At 37.5% G+C, this 18047-nt stretch overlaps 1 protein-coding gene across 2 annotated transcripts in view; it reads left to right on the forward strand.

Annotated features, from left to right (window-relative positions):
* Window positions 1–18047, forward strand: part of Memo1 (mediator of cell motility 1) — a 133088-nt gene that overhangs the window by 45306 nt on the left and 69735 nt on the right. For both annotated transcript variants that reach the window (XR_007104579.1, XM_047521905.1), the window contains exon 2: window positions 3388–3469. Coding sequence is in view for 1 of the 2 variants with exons in the window: in XM_047521905.1 (XP_047377861.1) it covers window positions 3388–3469 (82 nt within the window). In the remaining variant the exon portion in view is untranslated. The remainder of the gene's footprint in view (window positions 1–3387; window positions 3470–18047) is intronic.

Below are 18047 nucleotides of genomic sequence, written 5' to 3' on the forward strand. Positions count from 1 at the left end.
ATAATTATAGTGGATTCTGTCATGTATAAATATAAAGAGCCAATAAATTTTTTTAAATGCTCTAAGAAAAGGGGGTGGTAGGGAAAGTAGAGTTAAGCCTCATATTTAAAATTTTTATTTGTTTTTATACTGAATGGTAAATTGATCTAGCTGCGTTAGTAGGAAAATTAGCATGGGAAAATTCTAGTAGAGTTAAAGATGTGCATATCTTCTGTTCTAGTATTTATACTTCTAGGTTGTTCCCAGAGAAGTTTAACACAAGTTCATAAGGTACTGTAGTGTTGTCTATTCAGTGAAATGTTGGAAACAACCAAAATATTTGTGAACAGAAGAGTAAGAAATTTTGGTGTATTCTTACAATATTATACTATACAACATTGAAAACAATTGATCTAGAACTACATGTGTATCAACTTGAATAATTTTAAAAAATAGAATTCAATTACTAATGTAAGTTGTAGATGGAATATATGTTGTATATTTTTATAACATTTAAAAACATGCAGGAAAAATGCCACATGTTATTTATGGATACATGTACAGTATAAGAATAATGGAATGATAAACACCAAAGTCAGAAAGTGGCTATCTCTGTGGAGGGAGACATATAATGAAATTAGCAAATAGTGCTTTTATTTCTTAATAAAACAAGATTTTAATAAGATAGAATGTTAAGATTTAATTAATTTGGGGAGTGAGTACCTGGGTACTCACTATCTACATTCATTTGCAATGTTTAAATATTTAATGGTTAAAATTTTAAAAAGAAATCCTAATACAGTGACATGTGCCTGTAGTCCCAACTACGAGAGAGGCTGAAACAGAAGGATTGCTGCACCCAGGAGTTTCGGTTCAGTTGGGCAGCATAATACCCATTTCCTAAAAATTTTAAATCAAAATGGGTAGGGATGGGGGATAGGAGATAAGAACATCCCTTGAAAGAAATTTATTTTAAAGGGGGCCAGAGGGGCTGGGGAGATAACTCAGTCAGTAGAGTGCTTGCCTTGCAAGCACAAGGCCCTGGGTTCGATCCCCAGCACTCCCCCCCAAAAAGGGGGGTGGGCAGAGAAATGGGTGGTAGTTGAAGGGAAATTAATCAGTGCTGGTATGCATATTTGTATTCTAGTGGTAATGATCAAGGACAAAGAGACAAGTTTGATGCAGGAGACTAGGAACAGTTATGGGAGTAGAATTCTTGAGTAAGAACAACATAATGGGATTCATGTGTAGGTAGTGTGTTTAGGTTTTGATAGGAGCAAGGACAATTTGTTGAAACAGGAGGGAAAACAGAGTAAGTGGTGGTAAGATGAGGAGGTTATTTTTGAATTGAGGTTTACTAATAACCATGTTTGTTTAGGACTGAGAGATTTTATTTTATTTCTTTTTGGGTGCTGGGGATCGAACCCAGGGCCTTGTGCTCTACCGACTGAGCTATCTCCCCAGCCCCAGGACTGAGAGATTTTCTAGGATGCAGTATTTCAAGTGCTAAAACTGGGAAAGTCTTAGGCCATTAAGGATGATTGGCAACCCTGCATTTGTTGTTTTGCCTTCACAAAAATGAGAACTGAGAAAGAAATGAAGAAGGTATTTGAGACTTAGGGCAAAAGAAGACTCTGTAATTACAGAGTCTTTTTCCCTTTCTCTGCGCCCCACCCCTCTGTGTACTGTGAATTGAACCCAGGAACTGGGTTCTGAGCTACAACTGCCAACTGTTTGTGAGCTACATCCCCAACTCCTTTCATTTTGAGACAGGGTTTAAGTTGCGAAGGCTAACCTCAAACTCGTTATCTTTCTTTCTACCTCAGCCTCCTGAGTCTTTGGGATTAAAAGAATGCCACCACATCTGATTTATTTAAGTTTTATTTTCAGACAGTGTCTTGAGAAGTTCTTGAGGTGGTTCTCCAACTTGGGATCCTTCTAGTTCAGCATCCTTAGTCTTTGGGCTTATAGGTGGGCACCACCACTTCTGGTTTATAATTCTTTATCTTACAGATGAGAGAGCAAATTAAGTTCATGTGATATGATTCATGAGCATTGCTAGGGGTTGACTGTAATTTCTGATTATAATTTTAAAGTCAGAACTTGACATGTAACCTAGTGGTAGAGTGCTTGCCTAGCATGGTTGAGACCCTGGGTTTACTCTTCAGCACCACACAAACAGACTTTAAAAGAAGTGTTTATAAGATTGTGTTTCTTGCTTCAGTCTCATTCAGTTGTTCAGGTAGGAGTACTGTGTTAAGTGGAAAGTTGATTTTAAATTATTTTTTGACTATGATGGAAGGAGAGAAGAACAGAGTAGTGAGGCCATAGATTAAAGAATGAGTATAGAGATAGTTTATCGAGTCTCAGACTAGTAAGAAGTGAAGAAATAAGAGAGGATGAAGGACAGTGAGTAAGGTTGTAGGATCTGTTGGAGTGAATAGATATCTGGGAATGAACTGGAAAGAGAGGAAGGGAAGAAAATGTGATGTTTGAAATTGAGATATTTTGAGGTGGTATAGTTATAATCTGATCATGGGAGTAGCTTTTGAAGAGGGATGGAAGAAAAGATTAGTGAGTGTGGGAGGTAATACTTCTATAGGTATCATTTCAGTGACCAACTAAAGGCAGGTTTTTTTTTTTTTTTTAATTCTTTAACCTTTTTTTTTTTATTGAAAACAAATGGGATACATGTTGTTTCTCTGTTTGTACATGGTATAAAGGCATACCATTTGTGTAATCATAAATTTACATAGGGTAATGTTGTTTGATTCATTCTGTTATTTTTTCCCTTCCCTCCCTCCCCTCCCACCCCTCTTTTCCCTCTATACAGTCCTTCCTTCCTCCATTCTTGCCCCCCTCCCTAACCCTAACTCTAACCCTAACACTAACCCCTCCCACCCCCCATTATGTGTCATCATCCACTTATTAGCGATATCATTCGTCCTTTGGTTTTTTGAGATTGGCTTATCTCACTTAGCATGATATTCTCCAATTTCATCCATTTGCCTGCAAATGCCATAATTTTATCATTTAAAGGCAGGTTTTGATACTCTAAAATATATTCAGTTAATTATCTTCTTTATATAGTTAGAGTCCTCTGCTTTGTGTTCTATTTTGATTACATAACACCTCAAATTGTAAATCACTTTGTTGCTCTGAAGTAGATAGTTGTAAATAGTAAATAAATAAAACAAGTTTTGTTTAATTGATTCTCAACCTTATATGACTTGCTAGAGACCTTGCAGTTGGTAAATTCAAACATTAGCAACCAAACGGATGATCCCACTGCCTATTAAGCTATTTTATTTTAGTACTGTATAGATTCATTGAGGGCTTTGTGCCATGCATGGTTATCTGTAGTACCTTGCTTTGCTGACTCCAGTTTTACTCTTTGTGTTTTTATAGGACCGCAGCTGAATGCACAGCTAGAAGGTTGGCTTTCACAAGTACAGTCAACAAAAAGACCTGCTAGAGCCATTATTGCACCGTAAGTTTTAAAGAGTCTTTACTCAGAACCTTTCATGTTTATTATTAGTAAAAAAAACTGAGTAACCACAAAACGAGTTGAAGAAATTATGTTGTTTTCCCAATTCCTCTGATTTTTGTATAAACTCAAAGGAATGAGTTACTTTATTCCTCATATGTAGTAATTTCAAAATTTATTTTTAGTAATAAGACTGACTCACAGGCTGGGGTTGTTGCTCAGTGGTAAAGTACTTACCTAGTGTGTGTGAGGCGCTGAGTTTGATCCTCAGCACTATATAAAAGTAAATAAATAAAATAAACTTATTGTATTCATCTATAACTAAAAAAAAAAAAAAAAAAAAAAAAAAGTACTGGCTTTTTTGGGGGGCTATGCTCTGGATGAATCCCAGGACCTTGCACATGGCAAGTGCTCTACCCTGAGCTGTATCCCAGTCCATCTTCATAATATAATTTAAAAAAATCAAATGAGCTGATCTTTATTAAACATTTAGAAAAATGACTTGTGACTTAGTCATTCAGCAACTGTGTACCAGACTAAATGCCAGTTGCTCATCTTAATGCTGCTTTTTAAAAAAAATGTGTTTTATTTGGTTATTCATGACAGCAGAATACATTTGATTCATTGTACATAAATGGAGTACAACTTTTCATTTCTCTGGTTGTACACGATGACACCATTCATGTAATCATACACATACATAGGGTGATGATATTCATCTCATTCCTTTAGCTTTCATTCCCCATGGCCCCTCCCCACCCCTCATTTCCTTCTACATAATCCAACATTCCTACATTGTTCCCTTACCATCTCCACCTGTTATGTATCATCATCCACTTATCAGAGAAAACATTTGGGCTTTGGGTTTTTTTGGGGATTGACTTATTTAGCATGATATCCTCCAACACCATCCATCTACCTGCAAATGCCATAATTTTATTCTTCTTTATGGCTGAGTAATATTCCATTATGTGTGTGTGTGTGTGTGTGTGTGTGTGTGTGTGTGTGTGTCACAGTTTCTTTCTCCATTCATCTATTGAAGGGCATCTAGGGTTGGTTCCACAATCTAGCTATTGTGAATTGAGCTGCTGTAAACATTGATATGGCTGCATCACTGTAGTATGTTCATTTTAAGTCCTTTGGGTATAAACTGAGGAGTGGGATAACTGGGTCAAATGGAGGTTCCATTCCAAGTTTTCTGAGTAATCTCCATACTGCTTTTTTTAATTTATTTTTTATTTTTTTTCCTATTTTTTTTTTATTGTAAACAAATGGGATACATGTTGTTTCTCTGTTTGTACATGGAGTCAAGGCTTACCATTTGTGTAATCATAAATTTACATAGGGCAATGTTGTTTCATTCATTCTGTTATTTTTTTCCCTCCGCCCCACCCTTCCCACCCCTCTTTTCCCTCTACACAGTCCTTCCTTCCTCCATTCTTACCACCCTCCTTATCCCTAACCCTAAACCTAACCCTAACCCTTACGCTAACCCCTCCCACCCCATACTGCTTTTAGAGTGGCTGCACCAATTTGCAGTCCCACCAGCAATGTATGAATGTACCTTTTCCCCCATATCCTCACCAACATCTGTTGTTGCTTATAATCTTGGTAAGAGCATTCCAATTAGAGTGAGATGAAATCTTAGAGTAGTTTTGATTTGCATTTCTCTAATTGCTAGAGATGTTGAACATTTTTTCATTGCTTGTGTATTTTCTTCTGTGAAGTGTCTGCTCAGTTCCTTAGCCCATTTATTGACTGGGTTCTTTGTATTTTTAGTATAAAATTTTTTGAGTTCTTTATAAATTTTGGAGATTAGTGCTCTGTCTGAAGTGTGTATGGTAAGACTTTCTCTCACTCTGTAAGTTCTCTCTTCACATTATTATATCCTTTGCTAAGAAAAAGCTTTTTAGTTTAAATCCTTCCCATGTATTGATTCCTATTTTATTTGTTGCGCTTTGGAGTTTTGTTAAGGAAGTCTGGTCCAAAGCCAAAATGATGAAGATTTGGGCCTACTGTTTCTTCTATTTGGTGCAGAGTCTCTGGTCCAATTCCTAGGTCCTTGATCCATTTTGCGTTGACTTTTGAGCAGGGTGAGAGAGAGAGTTTAATTGCATTTCGCTACATATGGATTTCCAGTTTTCCCAGCACCATTTATTGAAGAGGCTATCTTTTCTCTATTGTATGTTTTTGGCACTTTTGTCTAGTATGAGAAAACTGTACGTGGGTTTGTGTCTGTGTCTTCTATTCTGTACCATTGGTCTACATGTCTGTTCTGGTGCCAATATCATGCTGTTTTCGTTACCATTGCTTTGTAGTATAGTTTAAGGTCTGGTATTGTGATGCCTCCTGCTTCACTCTTCCTGCTAAGGATTGCTTTGACTATTCTGGGTCTCTTATTCTTCCAAATGAATATCATGATTGCTTTCTATATTTCTATGAGATGTGTCTTTGGGATTTTAATTGGAATTGCATTGAATCTGTATAGCACTTTTGGTAGTACGGCCATTTTGACAATATTAATTCTGCCTGTCCAAGAACATGGGAAATCTTTCCATCTTCTAAAGTTTTCTTTAATTTCTTTCTTTAGTGTTCTGCCATTTTTGTTGTAAAGGTCTTTCACCTCTTTTGTTAGATTGATTCCCAAGTTTTTTTTTTTTTTTTTTGAGGCTATTGTGAATGGGGTAGTTTTCCTAATTTCTCTTTCAGAGGGTTCATCACTTATGAATAAAAATGCATTTGGTTTATGTGTGTTTATTTTTATCCTGCTACTTTGCTGAATTCATTTATTTGTTCTAGAAGTTTTCTGGTAGAATTTTTGGATCTCTAAATATAGAATCATGTGGAAAAATAGTGATAGTTCGAGTTCTTTTCCTATTCATATCCCTTTAATTTCTTTGATCTGTCTGGCTAGAGTTTCAAGGATGATGTTGAATAATGTGGTGCAAAAGGGCATCCCTGTCTTGTTCCAGTTTTTAGAGGGAATGCTTTCAATTTTTCTCTATTTAGAATGATGTTGGCTGTGGGCTTAGCATAGATAACCTTTATAATGTTGAGGTTTGTTCCCACTATCCCTAATTTTTTTAGTGTTTTGAGCATGAAGAGATGCTGTATCTTATCAAATGCTTTTTCTGCATCTATTAAAATAATCTTTTTTTTTTTTCTCTTTTTTTTTTTTGCGGTGTTGGGGTTCAAACCCAGGGCCTTGTGCTTGTAAGGCAAGCACTTTACCAACTGAGCTATCTCCCCAGCCCCATATGATTCTTAATTTTAAGTCTAATTACCTTTATTGATTTCTGGATGTTGAACCAACCTTGCATCCCTGGGATGAACCCCACTTGATTTTGGTGCACTATCTTTTTAATATGTTTTTATATGCGGTTTGCCAGAATTTTGTTGAGAATTTTTGAACTTATTTTAATCAGGGATATTGGTCTGAAATTTTCTTTCCTTGATATGTCTTTGTCTGGTTTTAGTATCAGGGTGATACTAGCTTCATAAAATGAGTTTGGAAGGGTTCCCGCATTTTCTATTTCATGAAATACTTTGCAGAGTATTGATGTTAGTTCTTCTTTGAAGGTCTTGTAGATCTCAACTGCGAATCTGTCTGGTCTCAGGCTTTTGTTGGTTGGTAGGCTTTTGATGGCTTCTATTTCATTGCTTGAAATGATTTGTTTAAATTGTGTGTGTCCTTCTGATCAGTTTGGGTGGATCATATGTCTCTAGAAACCTGTCGATGTCTTTGAGGTTTTCTATTTTGTTGAAGTATAAGATTTTCAAAATATCTTATAATTATGTTTTGTATTTCTATAGTGTCTTGTGATATTTCCTTTTTCATCACAAATTTTAGTAGTTTGAGTTTTCTCTCCTCCTTATTAGTGTGGCTAAGGGTTTATCAATTTTGTTTATTTTTTCAAAGAACCAACTTTTTGTTTTGTCAATTTTTTGAATTGTTTCTTTTGTTTCAATTTCATTGTTTTCAACTCTGATTTTAATTATTTCCTGTCTTGTAGTTGTTTATCTGTTCTTTTTGTTGTTGATTTCTTCTTTTTTTAAGGCTTTGAGATGTAATGTTAGGTCATTTATTTGTTGACTTTTTATTCTGTTATTGAATGAGCTCAATGTAATGAATTTTCACCTTAGTACTGCTTTCATAGTGTCCCAGAGATTTTAATATGTTGTAATGTTGTTCTCCTTTACCTCTAAGAATTTTTTTTTTTTTTTTTTTGTGGTGCTGGGGTTTTGAACCCAGGGCCTTGTGCATGTGGCACTCTACCAACTGAGCTAGTTGCCCAACCCACTCTAAGAATTTTTTGAAAAGCATTTTAGTGTCCCAGAGATTTTGATATGATGTTTCTTTGTTCTCGTTTACCTCTAAAAATTTTTTAATTTCCTTCCTAATATCTTCTGTTATCCATTCATCATATAATAGCATATTGTTTAATCTCCAGGTGTTGGAGTAGTTTCTGTTTTTTACTCTTTCATTTATTTCTAACTTCAATACATTATGATCTGATAGAATACAAGGTAGTGTCTGTATCTTCTTGTATTTGCTGACATTAGCTTTGTGGCATAATATATGGTCTATTTTAGAGAAGGATCCATGTGCTGCTAAGAAGAAAGTGTATTCGCTCTTGGTTGGATGGTATATTCTATAAATGTCTGTTAAGTCTAAATTATTGATTGTGTTATTGAGATCTATGGTTTCTTTGTTCAATTTTTGTTTGGAAGATCTGTCCAGTGGTGAAAGAGGCGTGTTAAAATCACCTAGTATTATTGTGTTATGGTCTATTTGGTTTCTAAAATTGAGAAGGATTTGTTTAACATACATGGATGAGCCACTGTTTGGGGCATAGATGTTTATGATTGTTATTATATCTTGCTGATTTCTGCTTCCCTTAAGCAGTATGAAATGTCCTTCCTTATCCCTTCTGACTAACATTGGCTTGAAGTCCACATTATCTGAAATGAGGATGGATACTGCAGCTTTTTTGCTGAGTCCATGTGCATGGTATGTTTTTCCCCATCCTTTCACCTTTAGTCTATGGGTATCTCTTTCTATGAGGTAAGTCTCTTGCAGGCAACATATTGTTGGATCTTTCTTTTTAATCCAATCTGCCAGTCTATGTCTTTTGATTGATGAATTCAGGCCATTAACATTCAGGGTTATTACTGAGATATGATTTGTGTTCCCGGTCATTTGGTTCATATTTAAAATTTTATTTATTTATTTATTTATTTTTTGACACATCTTGGTTCCTCCTTTATTTGACAGTTCCTTTAGGATAATTCCTCCCTTTGCTGATTTGCTTCTTTGTTTTTTATCTCTTCCTCATGAAATATTTTGCTGAGAATGTTCTGTAATGCTGGCTTTCTTTTTGTAAATTCTTTTAGCTTTTGTTTATCATGGAAAGATTTTATTTCATCGTCAAATTTGAAGGTAAGTTTTGCTGGGTATAAGATTCTTGGTTGGCATCCATTTTCTTTCAGACCTTGAAAAATGTTGTTCCAGGCCCTTCTAGCTTTTAGGGTCTGGATTGAAAAATCTGCTGATATCCGTATTGGTTTCCCCCTGAATGTAATTTGGTTCTTTTCTCTCACAGCCTTTAAAATTCTGTCTTTATTTTGTATGTTCGGTATTTTCATTATAATGTGCCTTGGTGTGGGTCTGTTGTAATTTTGTGTATTTGGAGTCCTATAAGCCTCTTGGACTTGATTTTCCATTTCATTCTTCAGATTTGGGAAATTTTCTGATATTATTTCATTGAATAGATTGTTCATTCCTTTGATTTGTTCCTCTAAGCCTTCCTCAATCCCAATAATTCTCAAATTTGGCCTTTTCATGATATCCCATAGTTCTTGCAGATTCTGTTCATGATTTCTTACCATCTTCTCTGTTTGTTCAACTTTGTTTTCAAGGTTAAATATTTTGTCTTCAATATCTGAGGTTCTGTCTTCCAGCTGTTCTATCCTATTGGTTATGCTTTCTATGGAGTTCTTAATTTGGTTTATTGTTTTCTTCATTTCAAGGATTTCTGTTTGGTTTTTTTTTCAATATCTCTAACTCTTTATTGAAATGATCTTTTGCTTCCTGAATTTGCTCTGTTAACTGTCGATTGGTGCGATCATTCAATGCCTGCATTTGCTCTTTCATCTCATCATTCAATGCCTGCATTTGCTCTTTCATCTCATCGTTTGCTTCTCTGATCGTTTTAATTATGTACATTCTGAACTCCCTTTCTGTCATTTCTTCTGCCATGCTGTCGTTGGATTCTATTGATGTAACATCTAGATTTGTTTGGGGCATTTTCTTCCCTTGTTTTCTCATATTGTTCATTAATCAGTGGGTCATTAAACTATTGCAGATTTCCTCTATCCACTTATAATGTCCCTGAAGATTGCTAGTATATCCCCTCTTATCCTTCAGTAGCCTGAAGTCTTGGAAGAAGTTGATAATGCAGAGCTCCACAAAGAAGCTGCCTCTCTAGGGGTGGTGACCCTCAGGTGGCATATATTTCCTGCTAGTGGGCAGAGGTGCCTCCACTTGTTGACCAGTGGTCATCCAACGGGGAACTAGGCTGTGGGCTGAGGCAAGTCCTGTTTGTACCTGTGTCTCTGGTTTTACCGTCCCTGTGAGAAAACCTCTCCCGGCAGGGAAGACTCACTCGGTGGGGACGTCTCGCTGGTCAGTTGCCCTCCTAGAGGTTCCCCTCAATCTACAACTACCCCCTGGGCTGGGCTGTCTTCCTCTGCAGCGTTCCCAGGGGCCCGGACCTATCTCCTGGGCCTGGGAGCCTCACCTTCTGCAGGCGAGTCTCCTTAGGCTGCCTCTCCCAGAGAATCCGCCCGCAGTCCTGGAAACTTCGCTCTGCCCCTAGTCGTGTCTCTGTGCGGCTCTTCCAGAAGAAGCCACCTAGCTCCTGGGACCCTGCTCTGCACCTAATCGCCTGGCTATGCAGCCCCTCCTTTGAGCCGCCACCTGGAGCCCCGTACAATAGCTCCGAGACCCGGAGACCCGCCACAAACCTCCTCCTCCGGACAGCGGCCCGGTTTCCGACACAGTCACTAGGAGCCCAAGCAACTCACTTCGCATCTCCTCCTCCCGCCAACTGCCCGTAGCCCTAGGCAGTCACTCCAAGCCCAAGTGACCCGCCCTGTTCCTCTTCCTCCTCCTTGGGGTAGCCCCCCGGGTGTTCAGGAGCGGTGTCTCCGAGACCAAGGGACCCACCGCGCTCCTCCTCCAGGCAGGCCACTGGTGTTCAGGAGTGGTCGCTTTGAGTACAATCAACTTACCACTCGCCTCCTCATCTGGCGACCGCCTGTGGCTCTGATGCAGTCACTCCTAGACCAAGCGACACACCTCGCTTCTCCTCTTCCTCCGGGCAACCCCCAGGTGTTCAGAAGCGGTTGTTCTGAGTCCAAACAGCTCGCGATGCAGCTCCTCCTCTGGCAACCGCCTGTGGCTCTGATGCAGTCACTCCTAGACCAATCGACCCGCCGAGCTTCTCCTCTTCCTCCGGGCAACCCCCCCGGTGTTCAGAAGTGGTTGTTCTGCCTCCAAACAGCTCGCCACGCAGCTCCTCCTCAGGCAGCCGGCCGGAGCCCCAGTGGTTGTTCCGAGTCCAAGCGCTGTGCTGAGCTGCCTCCTCTACGATAATCCCAGGTGTCTGTGTTTACTGCTCCAGTGGGGGGAGGGGCGTCTCGCCAAGCAACTCTACTTCACAAAGTTCCCTGCGTTCCGGGGCTACTGCCCCATCCGGGACGCCTCCCCAACGGGAGAGACTCACCTGGCGGCCTTGAGCTGGTCCCAAGTATCTCACTATATCCTCTTTTGAATCCTGCGTCCTGGAACAACATGAAATGCAGCCGCCCTCTAGGCCGTCATCTTGAAACTCTCGAAAAGCATTTTAGTTGTAGATGCACTCAGTACCTTTTTTCATTTGATTTTTATGTGGTGCTGAGGGTCGAACCCAGTGCCTCACACATGAGGCAAGTGTTTCACCACTGTGCTACAACCCCAGCCCCTAAGAATTTTGTTTTTTCTCCTCCCTGATGTCTTCTGCTATCCATGCATCATTCAGTATCATATTATTTAGTCTCCAGCTGTTGGAGTAGTTTCTATTTTTAATTTTATCATTGATTTCTAACTTCATTCCATTATGATCTGAGAGAATGCAAGGTAGTATCTCTATATTTTTGTATTTGCTAAGAGTTACTTTGTGGAATAACACATGTTCTGTTTTAGAGAAGGATCCATGTGCTGCTGAGAAGAAAGTGTATTCACTTGTTGATGGATGGAATATTCTATATATGTCTGTTATGTCTAAATTATTGATTGTATTTTCGAATTCTGTGGTTTCTTTGTTCAGTATTTGCTAGGACGATCTATCCAGTGGTTAGAGTTGTGTTAAAGTCCCCCCCCCCCCGTATTATTGTGTTGTGTCTGTTTGATACCCGAAATTGAGAAGTGTTTTTTTGATGAACAAAGTTTCTCCTTTGTTTGGGACATAAATATTTATGATTGTTATGTCTTGTTGATTTATGGTTTCCTTTAAGCAGTATGAAATGTTCTTCTTTATTCCTTCTGACTAACTTTTGCTTGAAGTCCATATTATCTCATATGAGGATGGAAACCCCTGCTTGATTACGCAGTCCTTGTGAGTGATATGTTTTTTCCCATTCTTTCACCTTCACTCTGTGGATGTCTTTTTTTGTATGAGATGAGTCTCTTGAAGGTAGCATATTGTTGGGTCTTTTTTTAAGATCCAATCCACCAGTTTGTCTTTTGATTAATGAGTTAAGACCATAACATTCAGGGTTATTATTGAGATATGATTTGTATTCCCAGTCATTTTGGCTTATTTTTGTTTTTTAAATTGACTTGGTTTCTCCTTTGATTGGCTTTTCCTTTAGTGTTGTTCCTCCCTTTGCTGACTTTCCTTGCTGTTTTTCATTTCCTCATCATGGAATATTTTGCTGAGTATGTTCTGTAGTGCAGGCTTTCTATTTGTAAATTCTTTTAATGTTTGTTTATCATGGAAGAAGTTTATTTAATTGTCAAATATGAAGGTAAGTTTTGCTGTGTATAAGATTCTTTGCTGGCGTCCATATTCTTTCAATGCTTGAAATATGTTGTTCCAGTCCCTTCTAGCTTTTAGAGTCTGGGCTGAGAAATCTGATATTCATATTGGTTTCCCCCTGTATGTAATCTGATACTTGCCTCTCAAGGCCTTTAAAATTTTATGTTTATTTTGTATGTTGGGCATTTTGATTATAATGTTCCTTGGTGTGGATCGGTTGTAATTTTGTACATTTTGTGTCCTGTAAGCCTCCTGTATTTGATTTTCCATTTCATTCTTCAGGTTTGGGAAATTTTCTTCTATTATTGCTTGAATATTTATTTCTTTCGTTTGTATCTCTGTGCCTTCCTCAGTCCTGATAATTCTTAAATTTGGTCTTTTCATGTTATCCCATAATTCTTGGAGGTTTTGTTCATGATTACTTACCATTTTCTCTGTGTGGTCAATTTCATTTTCAAGATAAATATTTTGTCTCCATTGTCTGAGGTTCTGTCTTCCAGGTGATCTAGTCTGTTGATGATACTTTCCATTGAGTTTTTTATTTGGTTTATTTTTTCCTTCATTTCAAGGATTTGTTTGGTTTATTTTTCAGAGTCTCTATTTCTTTGTTGAAATGATCTTTTGCTTCCTGCAGTTGCTCTTTTAACTGTTCATTGGAGTGATCATTCATTGCCCACATTAGGTTTATAGTATCCCTGCTGGTTTCCGATACCAATACCTTACCTTTAAGGTGGAGGTAAATATTAACAGCACCCAATACAAACAATATGCAGCCTTAAACCAAGTAGCCCCTATTAAGATGTTAATAGTATTGTCGTATAATCTGAAATGGTGAGTTTGATTATTATCTGTAGCATAAACAATAGGTTTGTAATGAGGTCTACAATTTCTTTCTTTCTTTTTTTTTTTTTTAATTGTAAACAAATGGGACACATGTTGCCTCTCTGTCTGTACATGGCGCAAAGGCATACCATTTGTGTAATCATAAATTTACATAGGGTAATGTTGTTTGATTCATTCTGTTTTATTTTTTTCCCCTTCCCCCCCACCCCTCCCACCCCTCTTTTCCCTCTATACAGTCCTTCCTTCCCCCATTCTTGCCCCCTCCCTAACCCTAACTCTAAACCTAACACTAACCCCTCCCACCCCCCATTATGTGTCATCATCCACTTATTAGCGATATCATTCATCCATTGGTTTTTTGAGATTGGCTTATCTCACTTAGCATGATATTCTCCAGTTTCATCCATTTGCCTGCAAATGCCATAATTTTATCATTCTTTATGGCTGAGTAATATTCCATTGTATATATATACCACTTTTTCTATATCCATTCATCAATTGAAGGACATCTAGGTTGGTTCCACAATCTGGCTATTGTGAACTGAGCAGCTATGAACATTGGTGTGGCTGTATCTCTGTAATATGCTGATTTTAAGTCCTTTGGGTATGGACCAAGGAGTGGGATAGCTGGGTCAAATGGTGGTTCCATTCCAAGTTTTCTAAGGAGTCTCCACACTGCTTTCCAGAGTGGCTGCACTAATTTGCAGCCCCACCAGCAATGTAAGATTGTACCTTTCTCCCCACATCCTCGCCAACACCTGTTGTTGCTTGTATTCTTGATAATTGCCATTCTAATTGGGGTGAGATGGAATCTTAGGGTGGTTTTGATTTGCATTTCTCTTATTACTAGAGATGTTGAACATTTTTCCATATGTTTGTTGATTGCTTGTATATCTTCTTCTGTGAAGTGTCTATTCATTTCCTTAGCCCATTTGTCAGTTGGATTATTTACATTCTTGGTGTAGAGTTTTTTGAGTTCTTTATAGATTCTGGAGATTAGCGCTCTATCTGAAGTATGATTGGCAAAGATTTTCTCCCACTCTGTAGGCTCTTTCTTTGCATTGCTGATAGTTTCCTTTGCTGAGAGAAAGCTTTTTAGTTTGAATCTATCCCAGTTATTAATTCTTGCTTTTATTTCTTGTGCTATGGGAGTCCTGTTGAGGAAGTCTGGTCCTAAGCCGACATGTTGAAGCTCTGGACCTACTTTTTCTTCTATAAGATGCAAGGTCTCTGGTCTGATTCCGAGATCCTTAATCCATTTTGAGTTTAGTTTCGTGCATGGTGAGAGATAGGGGTTTAGTTTCATTCTGTTGCATATGGATTTCCAATTCTCCCAGCACCATTTGTTGAAGAGGCTATCTTTTCTCCATTGCATATTTTTGGCCCCTTTGTCTAGTATGAGAAAATTGTATTTATTTGGGTTTGTGTCCATGTCCTCTATTCTGTACCATTGATCCACCTTTCTATTTTGGTACCAATACCATGCCGTTTTTGTTACTATTGCTTTGTAGTAGAGTTGAAGATCTGGTATTGCGATACCCCCTGCTTCACTCTTTCTGCCAAGGATTGCTTTAGCTATTCTGGGTTTTTTATTCTTCCAGATGAATTTCATAATTGCTTGCTCTATTTCTGTAAGGTACATCATTGGGATTTTAATTGGAATTGCATTGAATCTGTATAGCACTTTTGGTAGTATGGCCATTTTGACAATATTAATTCTTCCTATCCAAGAACATGGGAGATCTTTCCATCTTCTAAGGTTTTCTTGAATTTCTTTCTTTAGTGTTCTGTAGTTCTCATTGTAGAGGTCTTTCACCTCTTTTGTGAGATTGATTCCCAAATACTTTATTTTTTTCGAAGCTATTGTGAATGGGGTAGTTTTCCTAATTTCTCTTTCTGAAGATTCATCGCTTATATATAAAAATGCCTTAGATTTATGTGCATTGATCTTATATCCTGCTACTTTACTGAATTCACTTATGAGATCTAAAAGTTTTCTGGTGGAATTTCCTGGTTCCTCTAAGTATACCATCATATCATCAGCAAATAGGGATAGTTTGAGTTCTTCTTTTCCTATTCGTATCCCTTTAATTTCTTTGGTCTGTCTAATTGCTCTGGCTAGAGTTTCAAGGACGATATTGAAAAGAAGTGGTGAAAGAGGGCATCCCTGCCTTGTTCCAGTTTTTAGAGGGAATGCTTTCAGTTTTTCACCATTTAGAATGATATTAGCCATGGGTTTAGCGTAGATGGCCTTTACCATGTTAAGGAATGTTCCCACTATCCCTATTTTTTCTAGTGTTTTGAGCATGAAGGGGTGCTGTATTTTATCAAATGCTTTCTCTGCATCTATTGAAATAATCATGTGATTCTTGACTTTAAGTCTATTGATATGGTGAATGACATTTATTGATTTCCTGATGTTGAACCAACCTTGCATCCCTGGGATGAAACCCACTTGATCATGGTGCACTATCTTTTTAATATGTTTTTGTATGCGATTTGCTAAAATTTTGTTGAGAATTTTTGCGTCGATGTTCATTAAGGATATTGGTCTGAAATTTTCTTTCCTCGATGTGTCTCTGTCTGGTTTAGGAATCAGGGTAATATTGGCTTCATAGAGTGAGTTTGGGAGAGTTCCCTCCTCTTCTATTTTCTGGAATACTTTGAGAAGTATTGGAATGAGCTCTTCTTTAAAAGTTTTGTAGAACTCGGCTGAGAACCCATCTGGACCTGGACTTTTCTTTGTTGGTAGGCTTTTGATGACTTCTTCTATTTCATTACTTGAAATTGGTCTATTTAAATTGTGTATGTCCTCCTGGTTCAGTTTAGGCAATTCATATGTCTCTAGAAACCTGTTGATGTCTTCGAAATTTTCTATTTTGTTGGAGTATAGATTTTCAAAATAGCTTCTAATTATGTTTTGTATTTCAGTTGTGTCTGTTGTGATATTTCCTTGTTCATTCCGAATTTTAGTGATTTGGGTTTTCTCTCGTCTTCTCTTTGTTAGTATGGCTAAAGGTTTATCAATTTTGTTTATTTTTTCGAAGAACCAACTATTTATTTTGTCAATTTTTTGTATTGTTTCTTTCGTTTCAATTTCGTTGATTTCAGCTCTCAGTTTAACTATTTCCTGTCTTCTACTACTTTTGGTGTTGGTCTGTTCTTTTTCTAGGGCTTTGAGCTGTAGTGTTAGGTCATTTATTTTTTGAGTTTTACTTCTTTTATTAAATGCGCTCCATGAAATAAATCTTCCTCTAAGTACCGCTTTCATAGTGTCCCAGAGATTTTGATATGATGTTTCTTTGTTCTCGTTTACCTCTAAGAATTTTTTAATTTCCTTCCTAATATCTTCTGTTATCCATTCATCATATAGTAGCATATTGTTTAATCTCCAGGTGTTGGAGTAGTTTCTGTTTTTTACTCTTTCATTAATTTGTAACTTCAATCCATTATGATCTGATAGAATACAAGGTAGTGTCTGTATCTTCTTGTATTTGCTGACATTAGCTTTGTGGCATAATATATGGTCTATTTTAGAGAAGGATCCATGTGCTGCTGAGAAGAAAGTGTATTCGCTCTTGGTTGGATGGTATATTCTATAAATGTCTGTTAAGTCTAAATTATTGATTGTGTTATTGAGATCTATGGTTTCTTTGTTCAATTTTTGTTTGGAAGATCTGTCCAGTGGTGAAAGAGGCGTGTTAAAATCACCTAGTATTATTGTGTTATGGTCTATTTGGTTTCTAAAATTGAGAAGGAATTGTTTAACATACATGGATGAGCCACTGTTTGGGGCATAGATGTTTATGATTGTTATATCTTGCTGATTTCTGCTTCCCTTAAGCAGTATGAAATGTCCTTCTTTATCCCTTCTAACTAACATTGGCTTGAAGTCCACATTATCTGAAATGAGGATGGATACTGCAGCTTTTTTGCTGAGTCCATGTGCATGGTATGTTTTTCCCCATCCTTTCACCTTTAGTCTATGGGTATCTCTTTCTATGAGGTGAGTCTCTTGCAGGCAACATATTGTTGGATCTTTCTTTTTAATCCAATCTGCCAGTCTATGTCTTTTGATTGATGAATTCAGGCCATTAACATTCAGGGTTATTATTGAGATATGATTTGTATTCCCAGTCATTTGGTTCATATTTAAAATTTTTGACACATCTTGGTTCCTCCTTTATTTGACAGTTCCTTTAGGATAATTCCTCCCTTTGCTGATTTGTTTCTTTGTTTTTTATCTCTTCCTCATGACATATTTTGCTGAGAATGTTCTGTAATGCTGGCTTTCTTTTTGTAAATTCTTTTAGCTTTTGTTTATCATGGAATGATCTTATTTCATCGTCAAATTTGAAGGTAAGTTTTGCTGGGTATAAGATTCTTGGTTGGCATCCATTTTCTTTCAGATCTTGAAAAATGTTCCAGGCCCTTCTAGCTTTTAGGGTCTGGATTGAAAAATCTGCTGATATCCGTATTGGTTTCCCCCTGAATGTAATTTGGTTCTTTTCTCTCACAGCCTTTAAAATTCTGTCTTTATTTTGTATGTTAGGTATTTTCATTATAATGTGCCTTGGTGTGGGTCTGTTGTAATTTTGTGTATTTGGAGTCCTATAAGCCTCTTGGACTTGATTTTCCATTTCATTCTTCAGATTTGG

This window comes from Sciurus carolinensis, chromosome 13, assembly GCF_902686445.1.
Source record: "Sciurus carolinensis chromosome 13, mSciCar1.2, whole genome shotgun sequence".
Taxonomy (NCBI): domain Eukaryota; kingdom Metazoa; phylum Chordata; class Mammalia; order Rodentia; family Sciuridae; genus Sciurus; species Sciurus carolinensis.